The sequence below is a fragment of the Gadus chalcogrammus genome, chromosome 18 (genome assembly GCF_026213295.1).
Source record: "Gadus chalcogrammus isolate NIFS_2021 chromosome 18, NIFS_Gcha_1.0, whole genome shotgun sequence".
Classification (NCBI taxonomy): domain Eukaryota; kingdom Metazoa; phylum Chordata; class Actinopteri; order Gadiformes; family Gadidae; genus Gadus; species Gadus chalcogrammus.
This window is the reverse complement of record NC_079429.1, coordinates 9547581-9573908: the sequence shown is the minus strand read 5'-3', so window position 1 is coordinate 9573908 and position 26328 is coordinate 9547581. Positions and strand designations below refer to the sequence as shown.

The 26328-nt window shown below is 42.5% G+C and overlaps 2 protein-coding genes across 3 annotated transcripts in view; one reads left to right on the top strand and one right to left on the bottom strand.

Annotated features, from left to right (window-relative positions):
- Positions 1 to 807: 807 nt before the first annotated feature.
- On the top strand, positions 808 to 23546 carry mapk8b (mitogen-activated protein kinase 8b). The gene is given in 13 exon segments (XM_056576521.1): positions 808 to 1076; positions 5963 to 6145; positions 9998 to 10127; positions 10613 to 10671; positions 12145 to 12283; positions 13849 to 14014; positions 15822 to 15893; positions 16998 to 17180; positions 17632 to 17663; positions 17665 to 17747; positions 18796 to 18899; positions 19136 to 19210; positions 19714 to 23546. Coding segments are annotated over 12 exon segments (1308 nt in total). The 5' UTR covers positions 808 to 1076; positions 5963 to 6023; the 3' UTR covers positions 19857 to 23546.
- si:dkey-191m6.4 (rho GTPase-activating protein 22) overlaps positions 22656 to 26328 on the bottom strand; it is a 30331-nt gene continuing 26658 nt past the window's right edge. For both annotated transcript variants that reach the window (XM_056576519.1, XM_056576520.1), the window contains exon 10: positions 22656 to 26150. In XM_056576519.1, coding sequence (XP_056432494.1) covers positions 25928 to 26150 — 223 coding nt within the window. In that variant the 3' untranslated portion in view covers positions 22656 to 25927. The remainder of the gene's footprint in view (positions 26151 to 26328) is intronic.

Sequence of the window (26328 nt, the reverse complement as noted above, 5' to 3'; positions counted from 1 at the left end):
TGTCATTTTGCGCCTATTTTTAGACGAGGGCCTAAGAACTTAATTGGATTCCCGGGCTGGTTGGTTGACAGCAGATGGGACGGCAAACCACCAATCAATCCAATGTTACAGACAACATCTATAATCTTTGGACGTTTCACTCATGAGTGACACAAGCGTCGCTCCACTTTTACTCTGCTGGTCCACCTACACCGATTACTGTAATATGGACGCTGTTTTTCTTTGGAGAATTGATTGCTCATTTATGATGCCCAACATGACATATGACAGCATGACAGCAAAGCAAAGGCTAAAACTCAAAAGGCTAAAACTGTTTTTTATTTTTATGTTCAAAATTAACAATTACATTAACAATATCTTGGTAATATACTGATTATAATGACGTTAGAAAAAATCATCATGATGATGATTATTGTTATGATCGTCATTATAATTATCATTGACATCATCAAATATGTCTCGTTTGCATGGAGCCTGACATCGTTATCCTGCAGGGAAACACTTTTCACTCTTTGGCCCTATATAGGCTCAAGGCCAGTCAAAGAAAAATAAATACACTATAGTTGTTTTTATCGTGGCTGTGTTATGCAGCTAAATAATGCAACTCCTAACCAAATATATATATTATAATTGCTTAACAGCATATAATAAGGTCAGTGTTGTGTTGTGGACAGCATGAGTCCAATGTGACAATATGCGTAGAAAAAAACGTTGCAAAATCCATACAACGCCACGGGAACATTGGTGAACACGCGAGAGCTCTTGAACGCCCCTAGCGTTTTCATTGTGCAGCCGAGGAAACATCGCGGGGTTTCGACGACATCGGTATGAAATGGCAGAAACTGCTTGTGTCACGGAAGCACAAAGATTAGGTTACGTGGTACACATGTATTTTAATGTTATTCAGCTCTCGTAGGACAAGGAATACTTAATATTGTAGGTTGACATTATCAACGAATGAACAAGGATTTGTTTTTTGGGGGGGAAACACTAAGGGCGTACATTGCAACGGGGGAGATCAGCGACTGCGGCTGTACTACTCTACTGGAATTACTTGAGCGTTCTGTCGTTGAGGGGTAAGCTCAATATATGGATTTGTTTCAAACATGGTATTGTCAACTGTGCCGGAATGTTCATGGTCACCTATGTGCCAGGCAGGACATACAGAACCATGAGATATGTGTTGTTTAAATGTTTTTCCCCCACCACAGTATGCTACACTGGTTTGGCCTAACTGGCAAAAGAAACCAGAGTGTGGCTACATTGTAAGCAAAGTGGTGTGTGTGTGTGTGTGTGTGTGTGTGTGTGTGTGTGTGTGTGTGTGTGTGTGTGTGTGTGTGTGTGTGTGTGTGTGTGTGTGTGTGTGTGGTGTGTGTGGTGTGTGTGTGTGTGTGTGTGTGTGTGTGTGTGTGTGTGTGTGTGTGTGTGTGGTCGTGTGTGTGTGGTCGTGTGTGTGTGTGTGGCTACATAGCACCACAATATGCAACCTTTTAAAGTGTAACCCGGCCATGTATGTCCGTTCAGATTTATTTTTGAGTGGTTATGTAATTATTATGTTAAAACCCTGTGGTAGCCTACTGTGTTGGTTTGGTTAATCGCAAGGCTACCCAGTGTGTGTAGTGGCGTATAGGTTGTGTTAGGCAGGTGTCATGAATGTGATTTGAATATCAATATAGTCGCTGCAGGCTAGATTTACCTTTTCACGTGTAGGTCGACTCAACATTGAGGTCTAAGTGAATAGACGCCGTTTTAGTTGGGGAATCATAGAGACAATAATCAACATTTAAATCAATACGTTTTTATTGATAGATTTTGACTTGGCAATAGCCTGCAAAATGACCTTCATCTAAGGAATTTTTCCAATTCGTTTAATGTGGAGTCTTATGTAAATCGTCGTTATCGTCACAATATTATGTGATGAACAATTACCAAATCTGTTTCATTGTAAATAGCCTACCGTAGCAGTCTATACCTAACACCATTCTTATGCCTGCCTTTATAGAACGTGTTTTGTTTTTAATATGTGACTGTGCATACAAAGTAGCAGACTGTGTGTGTGTGTATGTGTGTGCGTGTGTGTGTGCTCAACGTGTGTGTGCCCTACATGTGTGTACATGCAGTTATTATCTCCCCCATCAAGATGTGTTTGGGGGACATTTGGCAGAGTTGCTCCACTCTGGTGCTGTGACGTTGTGGTCGACCTATCCTGCAGCGTGGCCGAGCAGTATGCCAGGAGAAATACAAAGGTCACTGTAGGTCTCAGTGGGCTCACTGTAGCAATACCTGCTGCAAAACCGATGTATTTCTGGTTGATATTTCAAAATATAAACATAAAAACCACCCCTTATCGGATGTATTAATTTAGCAGACACTGGTCATTAATGGGCAGGCTATGTAAGTTATTTTACACAAGGATGCATACAGATGGATGTGAGTATTGGGGTTTCCAACCAGAATGTTTTGATTTAGAGTGAGTCCAAAAACTTAACCACTATTAGGGAGGTTTAGGTGTTTCATTTTCGACCATTCTAAACTCTCAAAAGACTGCTCGCACTACTCAAAATCAGTTGTTGGCCTTCCCTATCCTCAGTATTGTATTTATGGAGACGTTTGCCAATAGGATAGGCTTGCTGGTATATAACGTATTTATATCTTTGTGCGGCTTATCCAAGTCTAGGTCATACACACAATACTGAAAACAACAACGGTTCATAACTTACAATGGCTACAAATAAAGACACACACACACACACACACACACACACACACACACACACACACACACACACACACACACACACACACACACACACACACACAGTCTCCCAGCAAACATACCTACTATACTATTGCACCAATTCCACGGTCATGTCTTGTCGTGTATTCAGTGGTGTAGGGAGACCTTTTCATAAAGAATGCGGCATAGAATAGCTGTGCATGGCTAATTTGCCTCTGTCCCCTAGAAATTGAGTTGAGAAGAAGGCCTGAAAAAATGTCTGTCACACCATAAGTTTCTTTCCCAGATCATCGTCTAGTCCTGGATTATCTAGAGATTAACAAATTCATGTATTATCTTCATATAGTTCATATAAATTAATATAATAAGCATTTCGGATAAATTATATACTTTATAAAGTTAATTAGGATTACTATAACCTAAGATATTAATAAATAATAATGAACAAATTAAAGTTAAGTAGCAAGGGAAAATAACTATTCGTCTGAGAATCCCCTTCGGCTGATTCCAAGAAGGTATGTTTATTTTTGTAAGGGTTTATGTCTATTAGTCGGTGTTCAGAATCTATATTTTGTCAGTGTGAGTGTACATGCCTACCTTGTGTGTGACAACTGACTGCTCCACTAGAAACTGTTTTGTGTTTACCATTTGGGTTCACTTGAAACTTCTTTATAAAATGAGAACATATTCAATTATTTTTATTTGCCAAGTATTCAATTCCCACAGGAGTATACAAAAATACGCTTTACCATGTGGTTATTTTATAAAGACTATTTATTTTCTGGACTACGAGAAAAAGCAATATTGTAATCGAGATATTAAAGACCTATATGGGGACAGGAGAATTTGGCCTTATTTCCCGGGCCTGGCCATATCGAAGTGTGTGTGTGTGTGTGTGTGTGTGTGTGTGTGTTGTGTGGTGGTGTGTGTGTGTGTGTGTGTGTGTGTGTGTGTGTGTGTGTGTGTGTGTGTGTGTGTGTGTGTGTGTGTGTGTTTCTTTGGTATCTCGCCCTATGTTCAGAAGTGTCTCTAGTCTCTACCTGGTGACGGATCCAAAATAGACCTCGAGTTCTGCAGTGTTGTTGATGTCTGCCTGCCAGCCTCCTCTTGTGTGGTTGAGGATCGTCTTGTTCTGCAGTCTCTCCGTCGACAGAGAGACAACATCACTGGGATCAGAGTCTTTGCTGGGGAGTTGGAGATAGATGAAATAGACAGTCAGAGGGGGTTGGGGGAGGGGGGGAGGAGGAGATTGAGGGGGGGGACAGCCCAAAGCAGAGGGGAGATGATGGAAGACTGTCTAATGCTATTGGGGATAGTGTTCTAGGAAAGGGTGTTTAACTCCCAGCTGAATGGTCTGGGTGCTAAGCTCAATTTCTGCCATGCAGCCTACATGTAAGGCAACATGACCAAACCTTTACCAGCACATTAATGACATTTATGTAAGGTATCTTAACATTTTCCAATTTGCTTTGGATAAAAGCCTACTGTTAATGAGAAGGAGATGAGGGATAGGCAGGTCTACAAAAGAACCGGGAGAAAGAGATGGGCCCCAATGAAATGGAAGCAGAAAGGCGAGCTTGGCTATAGTGCACATGGGCCTGGAGACAATAAAGAGAGAAGAGGAGGATGAGCGAGGAGGATGAGCGAAAAGGAGGGGAAGAGAGGAGGCCACACAGTGAACGTCAGGGTCCGTGGGATATTCAGCCGTCGCCACGTCAACAAACCTCTCAGCTCAGTGTTCCAAATTTGACTAATGATTTGTCTTAAGAAGAGCTCCCCATCAGATCCACTTATCTCTCTCGCTCTTGCTCTCTCAAATTTATCTCACTTCCTCTCTCGTTTTCTTTCTTCCTCTTTTCTTTCTCTTTCTCTCCATCACTTAAATTTCCCAGTGCTGTCTCCACTTGTGCTCCCTCTATAGCCGATAGCATGGCAGTTTTATGGGATGTTGAAATAGCGGTATTTTCCTCCCAAGTTATTTTTATAAAGTCCACACCAAGTGATCTAAGGGAGTCCAAGTATAATTGAACACGTCTGAGCTCTGTTATTGGATAAAACGTCAACATCAACCCATTTACCATCGAGTCCTCCAGCTAGCACCTTCTTAGTGCTGCCTGGCATACGACCAACCCTATTCGTCCCGCTCAAATGGAGCCAAAGAGCTGGTGAGGAAACACACACTGTCAAAGAACACCGTGTGTCACAACAACAGGACTGTCTTAACAGGTTTCTTCCATCATCGAGACAGGATCACTGTGAAAAAATATTGCGCAACATACGTGGAACAACGGAGAATAAATCTGTAAATGCCCCGGCCTGTTGAGGAAGGGAACATGGGAGAAATATGTACATCAAGTATGGGCTTCAGAGAGGAAGCACTGTACACAGAGAGGAATTTATTAAAGACAAGAGGGTGGGGAGCTGTGGTGGAACACTCTTACTATATAGTCATCTGAAACCTTTATTCAATATGACTAGCAGTCAGTGTGTTCTAGATAGTTTCCCAACAGATAAAGTGGGGATCAATCCCAGCACCCAGAAAAAGTGTGCAACCTGATAACTAGCTAGACACGCTCTAATCACAATGTAAGAACAGTGTTTTAAAATGGTCAGACCTTGGGGTTCAAACAACGGGACATGGTTGTAGCGCATGTGACGCAGATCATCTAGCATTAGGTGACGTAAATTCACACCTGATCAGTTCTCTAGTCAGACAGCCATTTAAGATTGTTGTTTGAAACGTTGGGCTTTTGGGGAAACTTCTGATCCATGTTTGTGTGACCAGGTGCTTGAGATTTTGAGGGCATTAAATGTGATTAACTCTGGAAATCCATCTAGTTTCCCATTGCCTCCACAGACATAAATCCTACCACTCTGTTGAAATTGATCCGTTCTTCATGCTTGCTTAGCACTTAGCTCTACCCGTTGCCGGGATTATTTAGTCATTGTTTGTTTCTTGGTGTTGTTGACCACTATTTTGTTGAAAAATCCCAATGAAAACAGATGTTTCTCCCGATAACTCAATAGGAGAACAGATTTTAACCATATAATGGCTAACAACTTGACATTTTCTTTCGTCAATTAAAATTTGTGGACCGTATATCTTCATTAACTCGATGTCTTAAAAAAAAAGAAGATAATTCCTATTTAAATCACTATAAAGAAAATACTCCACGTAAACAGTACCCATTGTAACCGCCACGTTTTCTCTCCTTTCCTCTGCAGGTGAGCTCGACTTGGATGCCTAAAACGTGACGATTTCCCCCCCCCCTCCCAAGTCTTCATCATGAATCGCAATAAGCGTGAAAAGGAGTTCTACAGCTTAGATGTCGGGGATTCTACGTTTACTGTGTTGAAGCGCTACCAGAACCTCAGGCCCATTGGCTCCGGGGCACAGGGAATCGTCTGGTAAGGCACAGAAGTTATTTCCATTTTACATTCAACTCGGTCTTGTTTGTTTGTGAGTCCTGTGGGCTACAACAATGTAGTTATTGAATTAAAGGGTCGATTCCAGCTATGGATCTTCTCCCAATTTGTGTTCAGTTTCTGCTTTGGAACACAAACACTTCTCCCACTGGAGAACTATGAGAACTACTATTCCAAACGTACAGTATTATATTGTTCTATTATAATATTAATAGTATTTCCTGAGAATTAAACAGGGATTAACAGGACCACGACTGCAACAGTCAGACTGCTGGCCACGAGCCTTCCAACCATCGCCATGTGACACGTCAGACTTCTGGTGTTCTGATTGATCGAGTCTTTGTTAATTTTAGACAACACATACTGCATCGATCAGATAGACGCCGCCTTGCCTGTGGCTTTGTGAATAGGCTGACGCACATCTCGGTGGCGGGGGAGTAGTTGGGATTTGCTTGACCTTTTTTTGACTGGGGGGGGGGGGTTGGTAAGCTGTGATTGTTAAGATGCGGTTAGCAACGTCTATCGTTACTGACTCCGTCTATCGGCATGTGCTCCATGCGTGCTTGAGATCGTTTTGAAGGATGTACATGTGAGTCGCCAAGCTGAACATAATGCTGAATTTAGATGGAGATGGAGTGATTCATGTCGATTTTTGCACTCAGTGGCAAGTGTTGCACTAGCGCGCATCCTTATCCATGCATCCATCCTTAGCTCAAGTATACCATTTTTTTCTTCTTTTGATGACAAGTAATGAGCTGACTTCTGACTCAGCTATCCAGCTGCCTCCCCATTCTTTTTATTTTTAGCTCGATATGTTTTCTAGCACCTCCTGTTTATCCTCTCATGCTGCCTTTTGACTTAACAATCTGCAGAATATTGCAAAGCTGGAAAGCTTGCTATCCTACAGCCAGCCAGACCTCCATCTGATATTTACTTTGACACCTTATATGCTGCTTAAATGCTGTCTTGACATTTTTTCCTACGATGACTTTGCATATCATGAATTTTCTTGTTAAGGGTGATCTTCCGTTTTCTGTACTCTCACAATGTTGTCAAGGCAAAAAGGAGTTACAATTATATCAGAAGAACCACCTTGTAATTGTACTTCTGCAGTTCGTCCTGTAATAGGAGCACAACTATAGACTTTCCCCAAACACTCTCTTCTGGGGTAGTAGTGAAAGTCCAAACACCTGTGTTCCCTTTTTAGACAACCTAGACCTCTTTCCTAATTCAGCTCTATTACGCTATCTCAGACAATCTCCTCACATTAAACAAATACTAATATTAAACAGTCTGTAATTTAGTCCTTTAAACTGGCATTGCGGCCATCAGAGTGCTGGAATTTAAATTACCCCCGTTTAATCTGTATTGCACATAATTGTTGGATACAAAAGCCGCACACAATGTTTTTTGTGTCCATCTATGGCAGTGTTTACACTGCATGCATCCAGCTGCCGGGCAGCGCCACAGCTGGATTACTAGTGCCACTGCAATCAGCCATGCCTTGTTTTCTTAAAGGTGACATATTGAGTGTGATTAGCTTCCTCTTCTAACATTACAAGTGGGCGTGTCCACCTAGACGTCACTTTTTAAATTATGTTGGCCGCCCACTAGCCCACAGTACTATTTATTTCATTTGAAACCATATTTATCAAAGGTTTCGGCTTCTGCATCCCCCTCCATTGTTTCGTTTTCATGATTGTCATTCAAAAATATTGTGAAAATGCAGTGAGCGAAATAGTGTTCTGCTATTCGCTCATGGCAGAAGATAAAAATGCATGATGGAACTCTAAGGGGCATTCACTGATGAATGGCTTTGGATTAAATGTATAAAGCATAGAGAAAAATAAAATAGAAAGTAGCCTACATCTTTGATTGTGTAGAAAAGAAGCAACATTATTACGAAACCAAGCATTAGGATGGCTACAAGTTTCAGCATGAAAACTGTATTTGCACCACATTAATGCCAATAAATCATGTGTCTCTCACCCTGGCGTCTTATCTCTTGCAATGTTATATTGTTGCACAATTGTATCAGACCATTTCTGTTGGAATGCACCCGAGCCCTACTGGAACGAGTTATCACCTCTCTCCGCCCGCACACACATTCGCATTGTGCACATCAACATATGGAAAGTACAGTGTGTTGACTTTTCTATTTAATGTGGACGAGACGGGAGGACTCTGGTGCCCATTTGTGAATTTAATTGAACCAGAGCTGAGGCACCTACAATGAACTCTGGCCCGATACGCAACCAAAGACACAAACACATACACGTGTGGGGAACTGTATGCCAATATCCTCTCTGATGGCTAATGTCACACACGTTAGATACAGACGGTCAGGGTTATGGACCGCATGCAGGTTAACCTGACACAAGGGTTAGTCTGAGTGACGGCACCAATTGATAAAGGTCGCCCGGAACTCAATGATAAACGCCAGGAGTCAGGGTGAAATGAATGAATGAAGCAAGGCAGAGAAGACAGGAATCCTGAGGCTCTTTCCAGCCAGGGATGGAAAATCCCTGGCTCATACTCAAAATATATCCCTGCTTGGAGAACGTTTGATTGTGGTTGTCCTAAACCTATATGAATTTTGAATCCAACCATGAGTTTCCGTTGGTCCATTGTCATGGCATCATGAGATCCAATACTTTTCTACAGCTCACAATAATGTAAAACGACAAAAATCCCATTTCCAAACCAAATCCTACATACAGAACATCTAAGCCCCCAGGTTATGTTCTCCCCGTTCACGTGGCTTGCCCCCATCACCGCAGACATGCATGTTATGTTAACAGCAGCTGGCTCCACCATGGCCCTCCAACATGGGCACTGGTGGCAGTAGTCCTTGGGTTTGTCCCCTGGCCAGGTCGCTGGGGCCTCCCTGCCCTTAGAGATGGGGTAAATGCAGAGATCACCTTTTGTGGTTATTCATTGTACAATGAAAAATAGATTCAAATCTCGTTTGATAAGAAAGCCATCTAGTTTCTAGGCATTTTTTCATCATGGAAGTCGGCCAAGGTCCAGACCTCTGAATCTGCACATTCCAACGATGTTGACTGAATCTGGTTTGGCATTATGAATTAAAACAAAGTTATTTATCCAATGAACACCACAGGGGGGAATAACGATGAGCCAATCAGCACCCAGGGCAGGATATATGGCGTTGTCAAGCTGTTCTCCAGAAGCAAAGAGGAGTGATAACAACAATGGCAAATGCTATCGAGGCTGTTCCAAATCTACTAAGATGTCTTCTCAATATCACCAAACATCATGGTTTGTTTTAACCTAGCCAGGAAAACCTGGATGCCTGCATGGCTACAGATTTATAATGACGTTAGCTTCAGGCGGATATGTGGGTCTTAAGTGATCGGAGGCAATGTCAGACTGAAGATGGAAATGGAGTGTAACGAGTTGACAACTCTGTCTGCTGTCAGGCTACATGGAGTGAGCTCAAAACAAGATGGGACTTGGGGTGCTTGATACGCTGTCAGAATACAAGTCAATGGCCAATTCTTGGACTGCAACTGATGCAGGACATTGGAACTGTCTGGCCTTGTAGGTGTTCTTCTCTGCTTGTGCAAATTAATGTTTCCGTGGTGTCGATTGTATTTTATTGTACGCTGTCTTGGCTGGGTCTTTCTTGTAAAAGACATGTTAAACCTCATTGAGTCCAACCTGGTGAAATAAAGATACAACAAAAAAAAAAAATCTTTGAGCAGAAGTTTATCTTCAAGGTAGAATATCTTGGTTGATGTATGTGAAGTCAAGCAAGTCACCTTGGAGGCATGCCATTTGAAGTCATTAAACCATCCTTCTTCCTCTTTTCAGTTCCGCGTACGACCACAACCTTGAGAGAAATGTGGCCATTAAGAAGCTGAGCCGGCCCTTTCAGAACCAGACCCATGCCAAGCGGGCCTACAGAGAACTGGTGCTAATGAAATGTGTCAATCACAAGAACGTAAGTCACATTAAAGATGGGAAATATAAAGTACCAGGGATGTACATATAAAGTAGAACTCTCTCTGTCTCTGTTTCTCTCTCACACATTTTTTCATGCATTGATATGTTTAACACGTGTATAATTATAACTGTGTTATTGTCGCACCTTTCAGTGCAAGCAAAAGGTTTCGCATCAACTTTATTTTTTAGAAGGAATTCAAATAGAAGTAAGATAGATCTGTATATTCGTAAAATATATATTTATTGAACCGTGTGTACCTCTATGTATTGCTATTGTTACTTCATGTTGTTTTTGTATTGTCATTGTGTTAGATCCTATCATATTACGATGTGTCTCTCTCTCGTGAATGTATTGCTGCTCGCATTGCAACTAATGTGGAACGCGGCAAAACCGGTCTTCAGATGAGGAAGTCTTGAAGTGCTTCATTTAATTTTGCTACGGCCGCAGAATAACTAATCCCCTTTGTTTTGTTATGTGGGCAGATTATCGGCTTATTAAATGTCTTCACGCCACAGAAGACGCAGGAGGAATTCCAAGATGTGTGAGTATTTGTTTTATGCTGCAGTTTCCCATGGGTGGTGGGTTTTCATGCATATACGTGTGATTTCAAGTGTGAGATGCTGTCTCCGTAATCTGATCGTATTAAGATCTCTAGCCAGGGGCGTGACCTCACACCGCCAGATTATCCAGATGAACCAGGGAATTGAAGAACAATCTTTATCTCCGCTGCTAAATTCTGGGCATAGTGAAGGGCCCTTGAAACAGACGCTTAATAGATCAAATCGATGAACGATTCATTTATTGATCAGATCGGTTGACTTTGATGCAGTCCGATTGTGTCTGGGCTACATTTTAGGAATGAACACAATTGTAATACAATTTCAATACGAACTTCCAGAGACGATAGAAAAAACGACTTCCATTCCACTATCTAAACACAACTAGTTCTGGAGTGATATGTTTATCACTAGGGAGGCAGATTCAGGAATATCTCCGTAAAGACGGAGTTATTGTGAAACCGCATCGAGCTGTAGGAACGATGTAGTAAATATTCAAGGCACTGGCTCTCCACGGAAAAAAGTGGAGCGCATCAAGCCTGCGGGCATACAGCCTGTGCGCTGTATACAAACATTCAGTCACGAAGAGATTCAACCTTTTAAATTGAGCAGAAATGCTTTTTAATGTACAGTTAGTAATTACATTTATCAAGGGGCTTTATTTAAAGCGACTAAAAGAATAAAGATAAACATTTTTTTTTTTTAATTCAACGCAACTCTGACGTCCCCCAGCTGGTGGGGGGCTAATGACGTCATCGTTTGCGTTTCAGGCGACACGAATCCTAACACGAAACCGCATGGGTCCAGATAGATTTTAAATCTATCTGGGGAAATGTGCGGTTTCGGGCACCGGATTCGCCGGCTCCGTCTGGACGGACGGCCGAAACGCCGTCCGTCCAGACTTATGCGGTTTCACCAAAAAACCGGCTTCGTGTGGACGGGGCGTCAGTCTCTACAGTGAACTCCCTGCTGTGTGTATTGGTGCATCAGAGAGCAATGTGAAGGTGTCATTGCCTCAGAAACATACTTTACAGCACACTGCAACGGAGAAGTGTAGGGGAGCAGTTATGCATTAACATTGCAGATTTGTTTTGTTATTTAACAAACATTTACAAATCGTCCTTAATACTATTTTTGATGGACTCTTTTTGGGCTCCCTTTAGGCTTACATCTGCCTTTTTTTTTATGAATAATATATTTATATACTGTATTTTGCCCTTGAAAAGATCTTTAAGTAATGCTTTCCCTCTATTTTTATGTTGTAGCGTTTAAGACCCATTTCAGCCTCATCTGTCGGCGGAGTCTGTCACAGCAGCATGTTACGGCACACACACGTATCTGAAAGCATGAGCAAGTGATGAATATAGCCGTTGTGGCGGTGCGTGATTGTGTATGTGCGAGTGTGTTAATGTGTGTGTGTGTGTGTGTGTGTGTGTCTGTGTGGGTGGGGACTGCAGGTACCTGGTGATGGAGCTGATGGACGCCAACCTGTGCCAGGTGATCCAGATGGAGCTGGACCACGAGAGGCTGTCCTACCTGCTCTACCAGATGCTGTGCGGCATCAAGCACCTGCACGCCGCCGGCATTATCCACCGCGTGAGTCAGGGTGACTCACTCACCTTTAACATAAGCACGAACACACACGCAGTCGCTAGCACACACGCACATAGGTACACAAACACAGATATGCACACAGGTAAAGAGATCCACATGCATGCACGCACTCGCGTGCGCACTACCACACAAAAATTACCACACACACAGATACAAACACAAACATTGCCACACACGTTACCATGGGCGCATTCACTAACACACGCACACATATGAACACAGACTCACTCACACAGATATGCGCACAGGCACGGAGATCAACTCCCACACACATGCACATATTCAATGACGTACATACAGATGAACACTGACACATACAGATTTGCATTCATTAGTGTCGCCATGTTGCTCAGCCTCCGAGTTTATGAAAATACATTTTCGTGCATGGGTCTCCTGAAATATATGTTGAGTTAAGAACAGGCCATGTATTTTGCATATAAGACCTCATATATTCCACACACACACACACACACACACACACACACACACACACACACACACACACACACACACACACACACACACACACACACACACACACACACACACACACACACCGCCTGTCAGTGACTGACTCTGAGACGGAGGAGTAGCTTAGTGTAGCGCTCTCTCCCCTTGTTCTCCCAGGCAGAAGCAATGAGCCCCATAGGCAACAAGCTACGTAGCATCGCTATTGTCCGCTCGAAACAACCCCCTCCCTCCGAAAAACGGGAAGGATTATGCCAAATAACATAACTTTAATAAACTAAAACCGAGCCGTTTCATGTCATGATTGAATTTGTCTGTGCTTTGAGCCCATTCAAATCAAGCTTATCGTGTACAAAACAATATATCCTCACAATGACTCACACCTCAGTCTCAAAGGGCTCCACATCATGTGAAGCCCTTCACACAAAGCCCTCCACAAAGGCACCTAGTCCCTTCCCCGCGCAGCACTAAGAGGGCCGTCTCAAGCCTGCTTCTCTTTGAGTGCACCAATTAAACATCAACTGTCGGGGCCAATGAGCCGTGTGATTTGGTTGTCATCAAACACGGAGAGCCCCCACTCGCTATGGCTGTTCCACAGAGCCTTTCCACTGTTGGAACCCGAACGCAAACGGACCTTCTCCAGAGCCCACGTGCGATTGCCACACGCTGGTAATGTTAATTAAGGTGATGAGTCGTATTCAAAAGAGGAAGATGAATATATATCAAATCCACTGCCTGAGATTGCATGTGTTATGGTCCGTTGCTGAGCAGGTGACTCTGCATCTGCCAGAGGTTTATACTTGGAAGTCTGGTGAATAAAAATGTGGATTGATCGAAAATAATGATGCCGCCTTAATTCCCTCCAAAAAAAAGTCTGTTAGCACAGATTGACCAGAACAAAATTCCAAGGAGAATCTTTTTCTTCAACCTCATTCAAAATAACGTTCATAAACCAGTGAGATAAAGTTTAATTAATTTAATCAAATGGTTAAAGTTGAATTGAACAAGCCATATTGGATCGAAACAGACTCCATTTGAGTCAAGCCGGCCTTCTCACCCCAGCCTGTTGATCCCATTAGGACCTGAAGCCCAGTAACATCGTGGTGAAGTCCGACTGCACGCTGAAAATCCTGGACTTCGGCCTGGCCCGGACCGCCGCCACAGGTCTGCTGATGACCCCCTACGTGGTCACGCGCTACTACCGCGCCCCTGAGGTCATCCTGGGCATGGGCTACCAGGCCAACGGTGAGTGAGGGGTGGGGAGTGGGCGGGGATTGGTTGGCTGGTTGGTTGATTGACAGAGGCATCGCTCAATGAGGAGTTACTTTGTTGCTGCCTGGCCTGCTCCTGCATGCCCGTCTCTACAGGGTTGGGGGAGGGGGAGGGGGAACTGACTTACTATTACTTACTTATTATTACTTATTCCCCCACTTATTCCCTCACTTATTCACTCATTTCCTCACTCATTCACTCATTGACTGACTGTTGGTGGACACTTCGCCTGTAAAGGTCAGACGCAGAGGGGAGGGGAAGCTTGCTCATTGGCAAGCAGTGCATCGTGGGATACTTAATGATCAGGGATCCCAGTGCCCGGCATCTGGGGCTTTTGTTTGATGTTTTATTGAAGAAGGCTGCATGTTGTGTCTTGTTTTTGCCGAAGACAGACTACACAAACACACACACACACACGCACACGTTTTGCCATGTCTGCACACTTCTGTTGGCACCACTGAATCTGCCTCCGAACGGACGCCTCGGAAAGGAATGAGCGACGGTTTTTATTAACCCTCTCTTGTCATTTCTAGAACTTCACCTGTAATCACCTGATGCATCGAAACAATGCTTTAGCTTTAGCTACCACCCCTTAACCCCCGAGAAGTGGAATCTTCTGGCAAGAATCGTCTGCGCCTACTTCTCGGCCCTCTCAAAACACTGACCTATATTTTCCTGCTGACTTGTTGCTTTTAATCACCTTCTTTATGTTGCTTATTCAACTCTTCTTCCTCCCTCCCTTCCTCCAACTCCTCCTCCTTCTCCCTCTATGCTGCGTGTATGTAGTGGATATTTGGGCTGTGGGCTGTATTTTGGCAGAAATGGTTCGCCACAAAATCCTTTTCCCTGGAAGGGATTGTATCCTTGAACTGCTTGCAGCAGCGTCTGGTGTCTCCTAGTTATGCGAATGCGGCAGGAAGCGAGAAAAAGATGATAACTACTCCATCCCCACTCCTGTATTGTTTGTTCTAATCCTGTTGTTTCATCCGACGCCGTGAGCGATCGTGTGTCCCTGAGCATCTATTGAAATTCTATTTTGTGCAAATGCTTGGCACGACCAAACACACAGCTTTTATTTGGGAGAACACAAACACACACACACACGAACACACGAACACACACACACACACACCCCCCCCCTGTGGCTCGATATCACCGGGGAAAAACGGGAAATAGAATTAAAAATAGTTTGCTCTTTCATAACCACCAAAGGAATTGTGGGAGACACCCTCCTTGTATGATCAGAAAACATACTCATGTGTATCCAAGGTAAACCATCAAGAAATAGCTTGGTTGTGATTCATGTGTTATTCATTAACCCGCTGATGGCAGGTATAGAACAATTTTTAACATTAGGTGACATTAGTTACTAAATTTAGATTAACAGATATAAACATTCACAAATTCATCAATGGTCTTCCCAAACAATCCATGAATTGCAGTAAGATTACAAAGGGTGCTCCCATATTTATATACTTATCATTTTATTTTTTACAGGCCTTGAAAGTCAGTGTCTCATAGCTGCTGTAAGCTAACAATATTAATGCTAATGTGAATTTGAGGTGAAAGAAATTAGCATGGCGTCCTTTGGGACACTGGCTCGAGTTCGGCCCTGTCCATCACTGCATGGATTCCATTTAGTTCCAATTTGTACTTCACAAAAACCCAAGCATATTTTTTTAATTTTCTCTTTAATTTGTCATGTCTTTTTCCCCTTGTGTTGTGTTTGTTATCGTGTCCTTGCATGCTAATTTGGTGGTTTTGTCAATTCATTTTTCAGTTGATGTCTGGTCTATTGGCTGCATCATGGCTGAAATGGTCCGTGGTAGTGTGTTGTTTCCAGGTACTGATCGTATCCTTAAAGCTGGACCTCCGTCCAGAAACCCTACTAAACGCCCATGTCTCTGGTCTCCAGCCCCCATGCCCTGCTCACAACCTTAGGCACCGCTGGGTCGTCAGGGACTGGCTGTTGTTCATGGTGAGCCAGGAAACAGTTGTAAACCTAATTGGATTGGAGATAGATGTTTTTTACTTATTCCATATGCAAAGTAATCCAAGCATGATTTGCAATTTAACAGGGTCCCCTGTTAAGGGACCTTTAAAGGGTATGTATTGTTAAATGTCTGCAGTACCCCCCCCCCCCTCTCAAATGAACGCTCCAATGAAATCAAATAGTCAATATGAATTTGGTACGAGTAATACAAGTATTAAATAGCTGCCGTGCACGGCCGAAGTGACATAATTCCCATAAGCCATCAAATCCTATAAATCCTCCTTATGTTCGTAATCTTCCAGCGTCTCCTCCCTTTCAAAAATGTTTGCTCATTGCTTACCGCAAACAACTTATTCTTTCCATCACGTATGTAGTTCACGTTCCGCTAGAAGTGAGTCACAGAAGTGCATTAGTCAAGGCCGATTGAGGCTGGATCTGTACAAAACGTTGTGAACAAGCCTTGTTTTGTCTAGTAATCCTTATTTGTTAAACCTCCGTGAGTGATTTGTGTATGTGGTTAGGAAACACAGAATTTCCGCATCTGAATTCGCTGTCCTTCCTCACCCTACATCTAAGTCCTTGCCATGCTTCAGTTTGTCACTGTGATTGTGTATATGGTTAGACAGCGCGATATTCAGCATCCAGTCTGTCCTGACCCTTCATCTCAGTGTTAGCCAAACTGTGGTATGTTCGAAATCCAGTTTGCTTTTGAAAACAAGTTTTACCTCACAGATTGAAATCTGGTTGACCGACTTTACCTAACGTGAAGTTGGCGATTTACCAGGATTCAGGCACCAAGACCAAACTATTAAAACTAATTACAAGATTTAAACTCCCAACAGTTCAGCATTTCAAGCTGGTCTATCGCAATCTCTCCACCCAAGCTCCCCCAACACTAGCCCTCCCCTCCCCTTCCCCGAGGCCCAGCCTTTCTGTCGTTTTTCTTAACACCGTGAACCCAAGACATCGACCAGTGGAACAAGGTGATCGAGCAGCTGGGCACGCCCTCGCAGGAGTTCCTCATGAAGCTCAACCAATCGGTGAGGACGTACGTGGAGAACCGGCCCCGCTACGCCGGCTACAGCTTCGAGAAGCTCTTCCCTGACGTGCTGTTCCCCGCCGACTCGGAGCACAACAAGCTAAAAGGTGATGACGGAACGTTCTCCGCCTCCTCCCCTTGGGGCTGTGGAGTGGCTTATGGAAGGTTTTAACCATCGCTCTTCTATTGTGTTATTGTCATCCGAAATGGGGCTGATGTTATGGAAAAAGTGACGGTTTTTTGAATTTTGTAAGGAACTACAACTGCACACCTAAATATACAGAAGAATGAATTATGGATGTATATTGTGAGATTAATAAGAGGAGAGAGAATAGGAAGAGTTAAACCAAACGAGGCTTGAGAAAGAGATGGGGACGGTTGGAAACGTCCAAGTGGAAATAAAACAAATCCAGGTGCTGTAATGGAGAGCTAGAGGGATATTTCAGAGGTAAACACTCGGCACGCAAATGAACCTCACAACATTTCCTTCATAACATTTCCACCTTGTTCCTGTTATTTTCCCCCCGCGGGTGGGCCACCGGAACATTGCAATGCGAGCATGCCAGGCCAGTGACCTGCCCCGTCCAAGATGCAGAGATGAATGAATCCACTGCGTCCAAGCGGATCATCGGTGACGGAGAGGCCCTCCAGCACGCCTACATCAACGTGATGTTGTACAGACCCCATCGAGGTTTGGGAAGGCGGGGGTAAGCAAGCTGTGTGTTGTGTGTGTGTGTGTGGTGTATGTGTTCTAGCTTTTTCTGCTGCTAATTGCCTAAACCTCTTCCGACTTCTGAGAGCTGTTTGAGCAAGTGTTGCAGCTAACGTTCTGTGTCAGATGTCTCTGTGAGTGTCGACGACACGCCTTGTCTTCATTATTCTGGCATTCAGAGGTTCACCCAGGTGGTGGGACTTTTATTTTGAAGTTGAATCTGAACCTGTGTCTCATAACCGCCAGAGACCGATACAAAGTAAACGTTGGAGGATCACACCAAAAGAGAAAAAACGTAACCAACCTTGGGGGAAATGGAAGGAAAGTTGGAAGAAAAGTTTCGTTTCATTTCTCATGAAAGTAGTGCTATAGATTTGGATGATTCTTCACTGGTCTTATCTACTGCTCAAACAAGGAACGGTTCTAACCCAGGGGGGAGAATGCTAACTCTAATATCCAACAGCTGAACACACCTCCTCTACACGGCCGAGCAGAAACATTATTTCTTATGTTCCTCTACTGTAGATCGGGGGAAATGGTGGCGTTAAGATTTGCGAGTTCTTTGCGTTATTACAGCCCTCGACGAGGGAGATATCTGAAGCTTATGTGTTTATTATGGCCAGGCTTCCCTGCAAAGAGAAGATTGAAAAGATTGAAGTCTGAAAATGCAATACATCATTTTGGAGACTTTAATGGTCTATTTCGGGTGGAGGAGTGTATGCCTGAGTTCAGATGGTACAATGAATTGCATGTCGATCGATTTATATATACTCTAATTCCCACAGAATTACAATTAATAATCCAAGTCACAATATCGGGAGATGCAATTATCAATTTTGTCATAATCGATAAGCCCTGCTCTGAGTTTGATCTTGGTCTTGGCATGGATGGATAGATGTTAAGTGGGTGTTAACTTAAGTGGGGTCCTCGCTGTAGCTCAGACTGTGAGACTCCAAATCGGCTTGGCTCGCCCCCTTGGATCAGTGTGACCATCTTCCTACATGTGACAGAGATGTGAACCCCCTGCCTGTCCGTCTGTCTGTCTCACAGCCTCCCCCCCTCATCACGGACAAACAGCTGGACGAGAGGGAGCACACGGTAGAGGAGTGGAAAGGTAGGAAGACGTCTTCGTCCCTCTCTTCTCTTACTCATGCTGGTGACGAGCTGTGAAAGCAAGCAGCGTGGAAATGCGTCACATTTGATTTGTTCCATTCCTCGTCCTCTGTTCATTAATGACCTGACGTTGTTAAGTCTTCCTTGTGTTATTTTGCGTTGGGTAACGAGCTTCCCTTCCTGGTTCTTGGTCATGTGGCCTTACACGCTGTGTGTGGGTGTCTGTGTTTGTTACAGAGTTGATATACAAAGAAGTCGACTGGGAGGAGAGGACAAAGAATGGGTTGATCCGGGGACAGCCCGCTTCTCAAGGTTAGTGGACTGAGTTATTGCTATTCAGACATTTTTATCAGACATTCCACGTCAGCGACCAGCAGGCAGGGATTGTACTCCCGCTCATGGATCCCAAAGATAGAATGCAAACATTCGATGAAAAGGTTTTACTGAAGCTCGTAAACGTTTTACCAAAAACTGAGCAGGTGCGAGAGTGCACAAATCGCAAACACCATTATTTAAAAGCGTTTTTAGCTCTAGTAACAACCCCCTAATATTTTAAAGTGTTTCCCCTAAACAACCCAAACAGAACAGCTTTCAGCGATATACGTATGTTGGTTAAAGGAGCAGGTAGGAGCTAAGGCATCCTGCTTAAAGATGCCTACAGGTCAGGAAGGATGGGAACACGGGATCAGACCCAGAACCTTTTGGCCTGGAATCATAAGCCCCTTGTGGCCACCATACTATTTTGCCCCTCATCCCAGCCCCCCACCCTTTACCTTTCTGACCGCCGACCATTGCCACTGTATCTCATAGCACAGGTGCAGCAGTGAGCCAACCCCCCCAGCACCAGCACCACCAACCCCCGTCCGCCTCCGCCGCAGGTGTCTCCGACCCCACCCTCTCCGCCCCCGCCCCCACCGGCAGCAGCCTGGAGCCCGCCTTAGCTACAACCATCGCCTAGTGCTGGCCCGGGCGCTACCGGCCCGCCGGGCTGCTGCAGATGACTATCAACAACAACAACAGAACGCAACGGCAACAAACACAACTTCCTAGTTATTTTCTTTCTGGTGTGAGGTGGTAAGCTCCACCCCTCCCCCACCCACCTGAAGAGGACCCAAAGTCTACAAGCCCGACACTGACCCCTCCCACAGTTCCGCCTCCCCCTCTCTCATTCGTCTGTTGTTCAGGCTTTCGTAGTGTAGCATCGAGGTCAGTTTATCTGTGGCCATTTTGGTTCCTTTCGGTTCTTTCTTCTCGTCTTCTTTTTTTTTTATTAAGGACATTTTCTTATTTTTTATAATTATAGTTTCTTTTTCGTTTGGTAATTCTGTTGAACTTGAGTCCAGGCTTTAATTTATTGTGGCATCCTGTTTCGACGTTCTGAATCCTACGATGCAAACTTTTCATGATTTTTGGTTCATGGACGTTGAGAAGAAAAAAGAAATATATTGAAAAACCTCTTCATGTGATCTGTTTTTTATTTTAGTTGTTTTTGTAAATCTTTCAGTTGGTGTTTAGGCTACTACTATTACGTCACGCCATATACATGTAGATTGAGTTTGTACAGAGCAAGGGTCCGTTTATTTTTTGCTTCAAAAAATTATGTTTGCGGTGAGCCATTTGAATATACTTCAACAAATGATTGATCTCAATACTTCCGTAAAACACGTTACCGTATTTTGTATCAAGGAGCTGATAATTTTTTGAAACCATGCTTCGCTCGGTTTGATTCTTTTCCCTTTTTTAAGATTTGTTTGTATAAAGATATTAGGTGTCTCCTTGTGAGTCACCACTACTACTACTACTTCTTTACCTGTAAACACTTTTTCTTTTGGAAACGATATTTTTTCTTTCTTTTTTTTGTTATGTTAAGTTTATTCTTGACAGCTGCTGGCGATTTCAAAATGCTGTTTGATTTCCCGCTCTTTCCACCATTTTACCCCTGCTGTGTGAGATGTAAGAATTGTACTATTTATTTTTTCCTTTTTAAGCTATGTAACGGCACAGTGAGGGGGGGGGAGAAGTAGAGCTTTTAAGCGTTTCTTTTGCTGATTTTTTTTCTTTCACTTTTCTATTTTTTATGTTTTATTCGCAGTGGGCGTGTAGGATTGTACATCCCTTCAGATAGCCCCGAGAATAGCTTTACACTTAAATCCCCCACCACTGCTCGAGAGGTTTGCTTTAAACGGTAATGTCACATTGACGGCAAAATACTGGGGGAATGTATTGACATAGACTATGGGAGCTTTACGGATATGGAAAGGTTGCGAGTGCTGTGAGGTTTGACGTGTCAGTTGGGGTGTACAGAGAATGTATCAGTAAGTACCAAGGTGTGATGTCGAGAAGGTTTGTTGAAGGTGTTGGATCTGTAGTGTCTATTGAGGGATGTGTATCGTACGACCAAGAGGGAACTGTGTAAGTATGATTTAGATAAGTTTTGCTTCCTAATACAAGATCCTTTTATTAGTAACGTAACGGGATGTATCTTTGTGCTCTTTGCGACGGTTTCAGATTTTAACTCAAATCTATTGGGAGCGTGACTACGATTTTTAAACCAAAACTCCCCTTCGTTTTCAACGCATGGCAGCCTAACTTCAATATGAGAAAAACTAAAGATAAGAAAAATGTAAACAGTCTCTCTCCCTCTTAATGTCTGACGATTATTTACTGAATGCAATAATGGAGCCCTTCTTCGGGGTGTGTTTTTATTTGTATTATTGGAAAGGAAAGTGCCTATTGTTTAAGTGTTCATTCCCGACTTCGTAGGAGGTAGTGTACTCGTTCGGCGCGGAGAGTTTTCGTAGGTAAGAAATGGCAGGTTACACGTTTAAAATCAATCACGAAAGGTGGACGTTCTTGCAAATGTTTTGTATATTTTTCTACTGTTTCTTTTTTGTTGTATGTTTTGACGATAAAGTTGGAGACTGTAGTCTTTTTGCAGGGTAACCATAGTAATAACAAACATTTATTTTCGTTTCTGTTGTTTTGAAAGGAAAAGGTGGATTGTCAAAGTCTTTTGTTTCTTTAAATCACACTAGTGAATCATGATCAAGATTTTAGCACATTTTGCAACGGTTGAGGTAACAGCTAATGACATAAACATTTCTGAAATTTTTTATTTGTTCATAATCTCCCTTCTCGCCTCTCCTTACAATTGCTTTTGGGAGACTTTTCAAAATCTGTAATACTTTTAAAGATAAATGCGAAGAGTTCTCCTGAGGGTTAAAAAACAGAACGGAGGGCTACAAACACCCTGTTTGGTCACATAATATTGCGTGGGTCCAGTTTTGAATGGCCATCATTTGATGTGACCTTGATGAGAATCTGCTGAAATATCCATCTATTCATATCTTAACAGTACTTGTGAATAGCAAAGATTAATTCAGTGAGGTAAATCCGTTTTACAGTTAAACGTATTTGTTTGGGTTAATTTCACGCTTTTCGTCACAAAACACTCAATTGATTTACTACCTTGACATTCCTTTTAACTTCCAATCAATTACCAATGATAACAGGTTTCCAAACTATTATAATTTTTTCAAGGATAGTGGTGACAACGCTACTTAGCTTCCCTAGGCTCACGGATGAGCTGGCATGACTTGGTAACAACAGGAGCTTATTTCCTGCTGTAATTGCAGGAAATGTAAGACAATAATGGCAAAATAAATGATGCTTTTATTATCCCATGCTCTGTCTTTTTTATTTTATTTGAATTTGACCTTAGTCACAATTGGAAAGCTTTTTTTAGGGTGTTTTTATTTTACTGCTAAAACCTAATCTTAATTTAAGGCTTTGATGGACTACCTCACTCAAAGTTTCTACCAGTTTTTGGATGGACACACTTGGTTATGGATTCGGATGGACTCAGTTACCTGCAGAATTAGCTACGGAAGACGTGTGAATAACATAAATATTATTTATTTATTTTGAAACTGTACCATTGTTAATTTGAGCAGACCTCTAGTTTTGTACATTATGTATAGGCCTACTTGTCCTAGAAGTTTAAAACAAATGTTATATGTATATATTTTTTCTCCCCCTTCTTTTTCCTATTTTTCTGTTTTGTTTTTCAGTGCAATACCTTCAGCAAATTGTGCTAGTTGTGAGTCCCGGCGCTAGCCACGTTAGCTGTCTCCTGAAGGTAGAGAAAATGTTTGGTACTGTCGACACGTTTCCCCTTTTTTAAGACTACATTTTTTTATTTTCTTTTTTTTTTGCTGTGACTTGTTTATAATCATATTGTTCTGTAATTAGTCTTACCGACCAATCAGATCCGGCCAGAGATCGAAAATACAAAAAAAGAAAAGTAAACGAGATTTCTTCATGTTCATCATGGCCAGAAGATCTTGATTTGGTTGTGTGGTAAGACGAAAATAATGTTAATAAACAAAACAGGATAAAAGTTTCAATGCCTAAAAAAAATTGTAAAAACTTGTTATATGTATGGTGCTGGTTTGTAATGTTTGCTAGTGAATCCAGCCATGCAAGTAGATTAAGAGTTGTTGGTGTTGCGTGACCCCAGAGAAGCGCAAACAACGATTAAGTGCACTACTAGAATACATGCCCTGGGATCGGACGATGCCAACTCAGAAAAAAAACAACCAACAAAAAAACATGTACTGCAAATAAAGTAAAATACACTTTGAATCACTCAGGTGTTTCCGTGTTCTTCATTTACGTTGAAGACCATTTTATAAGCCAAAAAAATGTGTACTTCGATCGTAATGTGGCACTTAAAATGAGATCCAAATGACACAATACTTTGGTTTGTTTGTTGCATTCCCACTGAAGTCTTTTCAGTATCAATTTTTCATTTATTCATAGATTATTCATTCATTACAATAGAGTTGATTTATAATAAATAAGCACCATAACTGCTCTGTGGAGACATAGTTAAGTCTTCAGTCCAGCACATTTTGCTTAAAGGGCCCCCATTTTACCACCAGGTGTGATGCTGAAACGCCATTTCAAATACCCCCCTATATTCATCACGAAGAGGCCTGTCGACCCACATATCATAGTGGTAAAATAGAGGCCCGTAAACTTAAGTTGTCAGTTCATAAAAAAAAACAAAAAAAAACTTACGGTGAAAACTCTGATATCCTCACTTGCAAACATTTACTCATAACGAGGGCCATTGAATAACATTTACTATGTTCTTCTGTACAAAATATATTAAAATAAGAAAAGTAAAATTATTACCTTTTCTTTTCCCAACCAAAGCACATTTTCACTTTTAATTCATACTGGTAACAGTGCGCTCCTTAGGAAATGAGGGCTGCTATCTGCACAAAAGACAACAATTTAACCACATGCAATGCTTACAACACATGACTGCGTGAACCTAAGTCTTTTGAATGACACATGTCTATCATATATTTGTTGTATGTTTTCGTATTTGAGGTTGATAAGTAAGGAATTAAACCTACTTGTCTTGTTGGCTAGTGATTGGATTCCTATATCAAAGACATTGTGAAGTGGTACAAACTGATATCAACCCTAAGGTTGATACATTGTGGGCAACTACAGTGATATTCTGTTTTCTAGCTATTTTAAAATAATGGTTCCGTTGGTTTCATTCACAACACAGTACATTCACTACGAAGAGTACATTCTCAATTCAAAATTCAGTCTATTCAGTACACAAAATCAGCTTCACAATAAATGACACAATCCAGGTCAATTGAAGGTATTTCATTGTATGTCTTTCTGTTTAAATTACCAATCCGCAATAGAAGGCAGCACACTTTTTTATATGTTTAATAACACTTCCCTGAAGGCACAACCAGGAAATGCTATCGTTAACTGTGATGGCAGTGGTCAGCTTCCTGTGTCAAGACCAACATGGCTACCAGTCTGGTTGTACAGGTCATACAGGTTAGCAAACACCAGAGTATAAGTCTTAGCTTTTGGGGGCTTTGGTATGGATTTCAAGCAACCTTCATATCGTTTCTGCATGTCCTGGCTTTTACGGCAGCATAGGCTAAATTGTAAATGCTTAAAGTCGCACGTCACACGTTGAAATTGTCCCTGTTATAGTGTTACTTTATCTTCTGAGGTATACAACCTTCATCTGCAAGTATTGGTGTAAACCAAATACTTTTTGTCGGTTTTTGTTGACAGAGGGGCATGGGATATCAACATTGGACGCAGCTAGCTACGTCCAATGGTTCGTTAGCTAGGCACACAAGTGGCCTGAGATCAACCAGCAATCCAGAATTAACCATCGTAGAACAATTCCCTTTTTACTGCAGTTTTGCTAAATCAATGGCACTCTTCTGCGCGAAGCAGAAGAGTTCTCAAGGTCTTGTTTCTCTTATGGTTAAGTACTGTGCACCATTGACAACCCCTTGTTTAGGATACCCTTCCATACAGGCTTGGCCCTTGTTACCATAATAAAGATCTGTTGGGTAGATGATCCAAAGGAGAAGATCATTGTTAGTGATCGTTCTAATGAAAGGAGGTTGTCTTCAGTAGTAGGCCATAAGCTACTTTCAGGGAATACTTCTACGATGGCTGGCATTGTACAGCTTTGCTTAGATGATTAAGCATTAGCTTGCATTCAACAATGGGATTTCATTCACTGGATCTTAATATTTACTTCACATAATCCATTCCATTCCCCCTCTCTCAACGGATACATACAAGAACCTGACTTGCGTATAAAATCGGATCCATGTGTGATAAATGGAACGCACAAAGTTTGTGGTCTCCTTGGTTTGGTCAAGGGGTTTAAGCAGCACTTCACTCTCCACAACAGGGATTTTATAATTCTCGGCCAAGTAGTAGCTAGTGTCCATCCTATTTATATATTTTTTACATTTCATCATCTTCCAATCCCAATCCAAAATCCAGTTCCTCTAACTCCAAACCGAGAAATTCCCAACAAAACAATGACGTGTTCCATGTTTCTGGAAGCCGTGTCCTGATTGGATGGAGTTGATGGATCCGAGAACCCGCTGGAATTGAACCCCAGAAGTCAGCAGGTTGTTTACAGTGTGTGTAAAAACCCAGCGATGGTGGCTCCACGTGTTATATATCGCTTGTTCTTGCCCCAAGGGCGAGATCACCCAGAGTGGAGAAGAAGTCTTCCATCTCCTTCTCCAGGAGTTTGTTTCGGTTCTCAGCGTCCTCGCGTGCCCTCTCAGAGTTGCGTAGCTTGATCTCCAGCATGCGCTGCTTCTTCCTCTCCTGCTCCATCTCCTGCTCCAGCCGCTCCATGTGGGTGCACAGAGCCGCACTAGACTCCTCCAGCCTGCAGAGGGCGACAAAACAGGGATGTAAATCGAAATAATGCTTTGCTAACCGCCCACAAACGTATATGTATCTCAACGCCCTTTCCGTGTATACAGGACATAACTGAAAGCTTTGAAAACTAAAAAAAACACATTTATGTAATATATATATATAAAAAATATATAGCTTATAACATA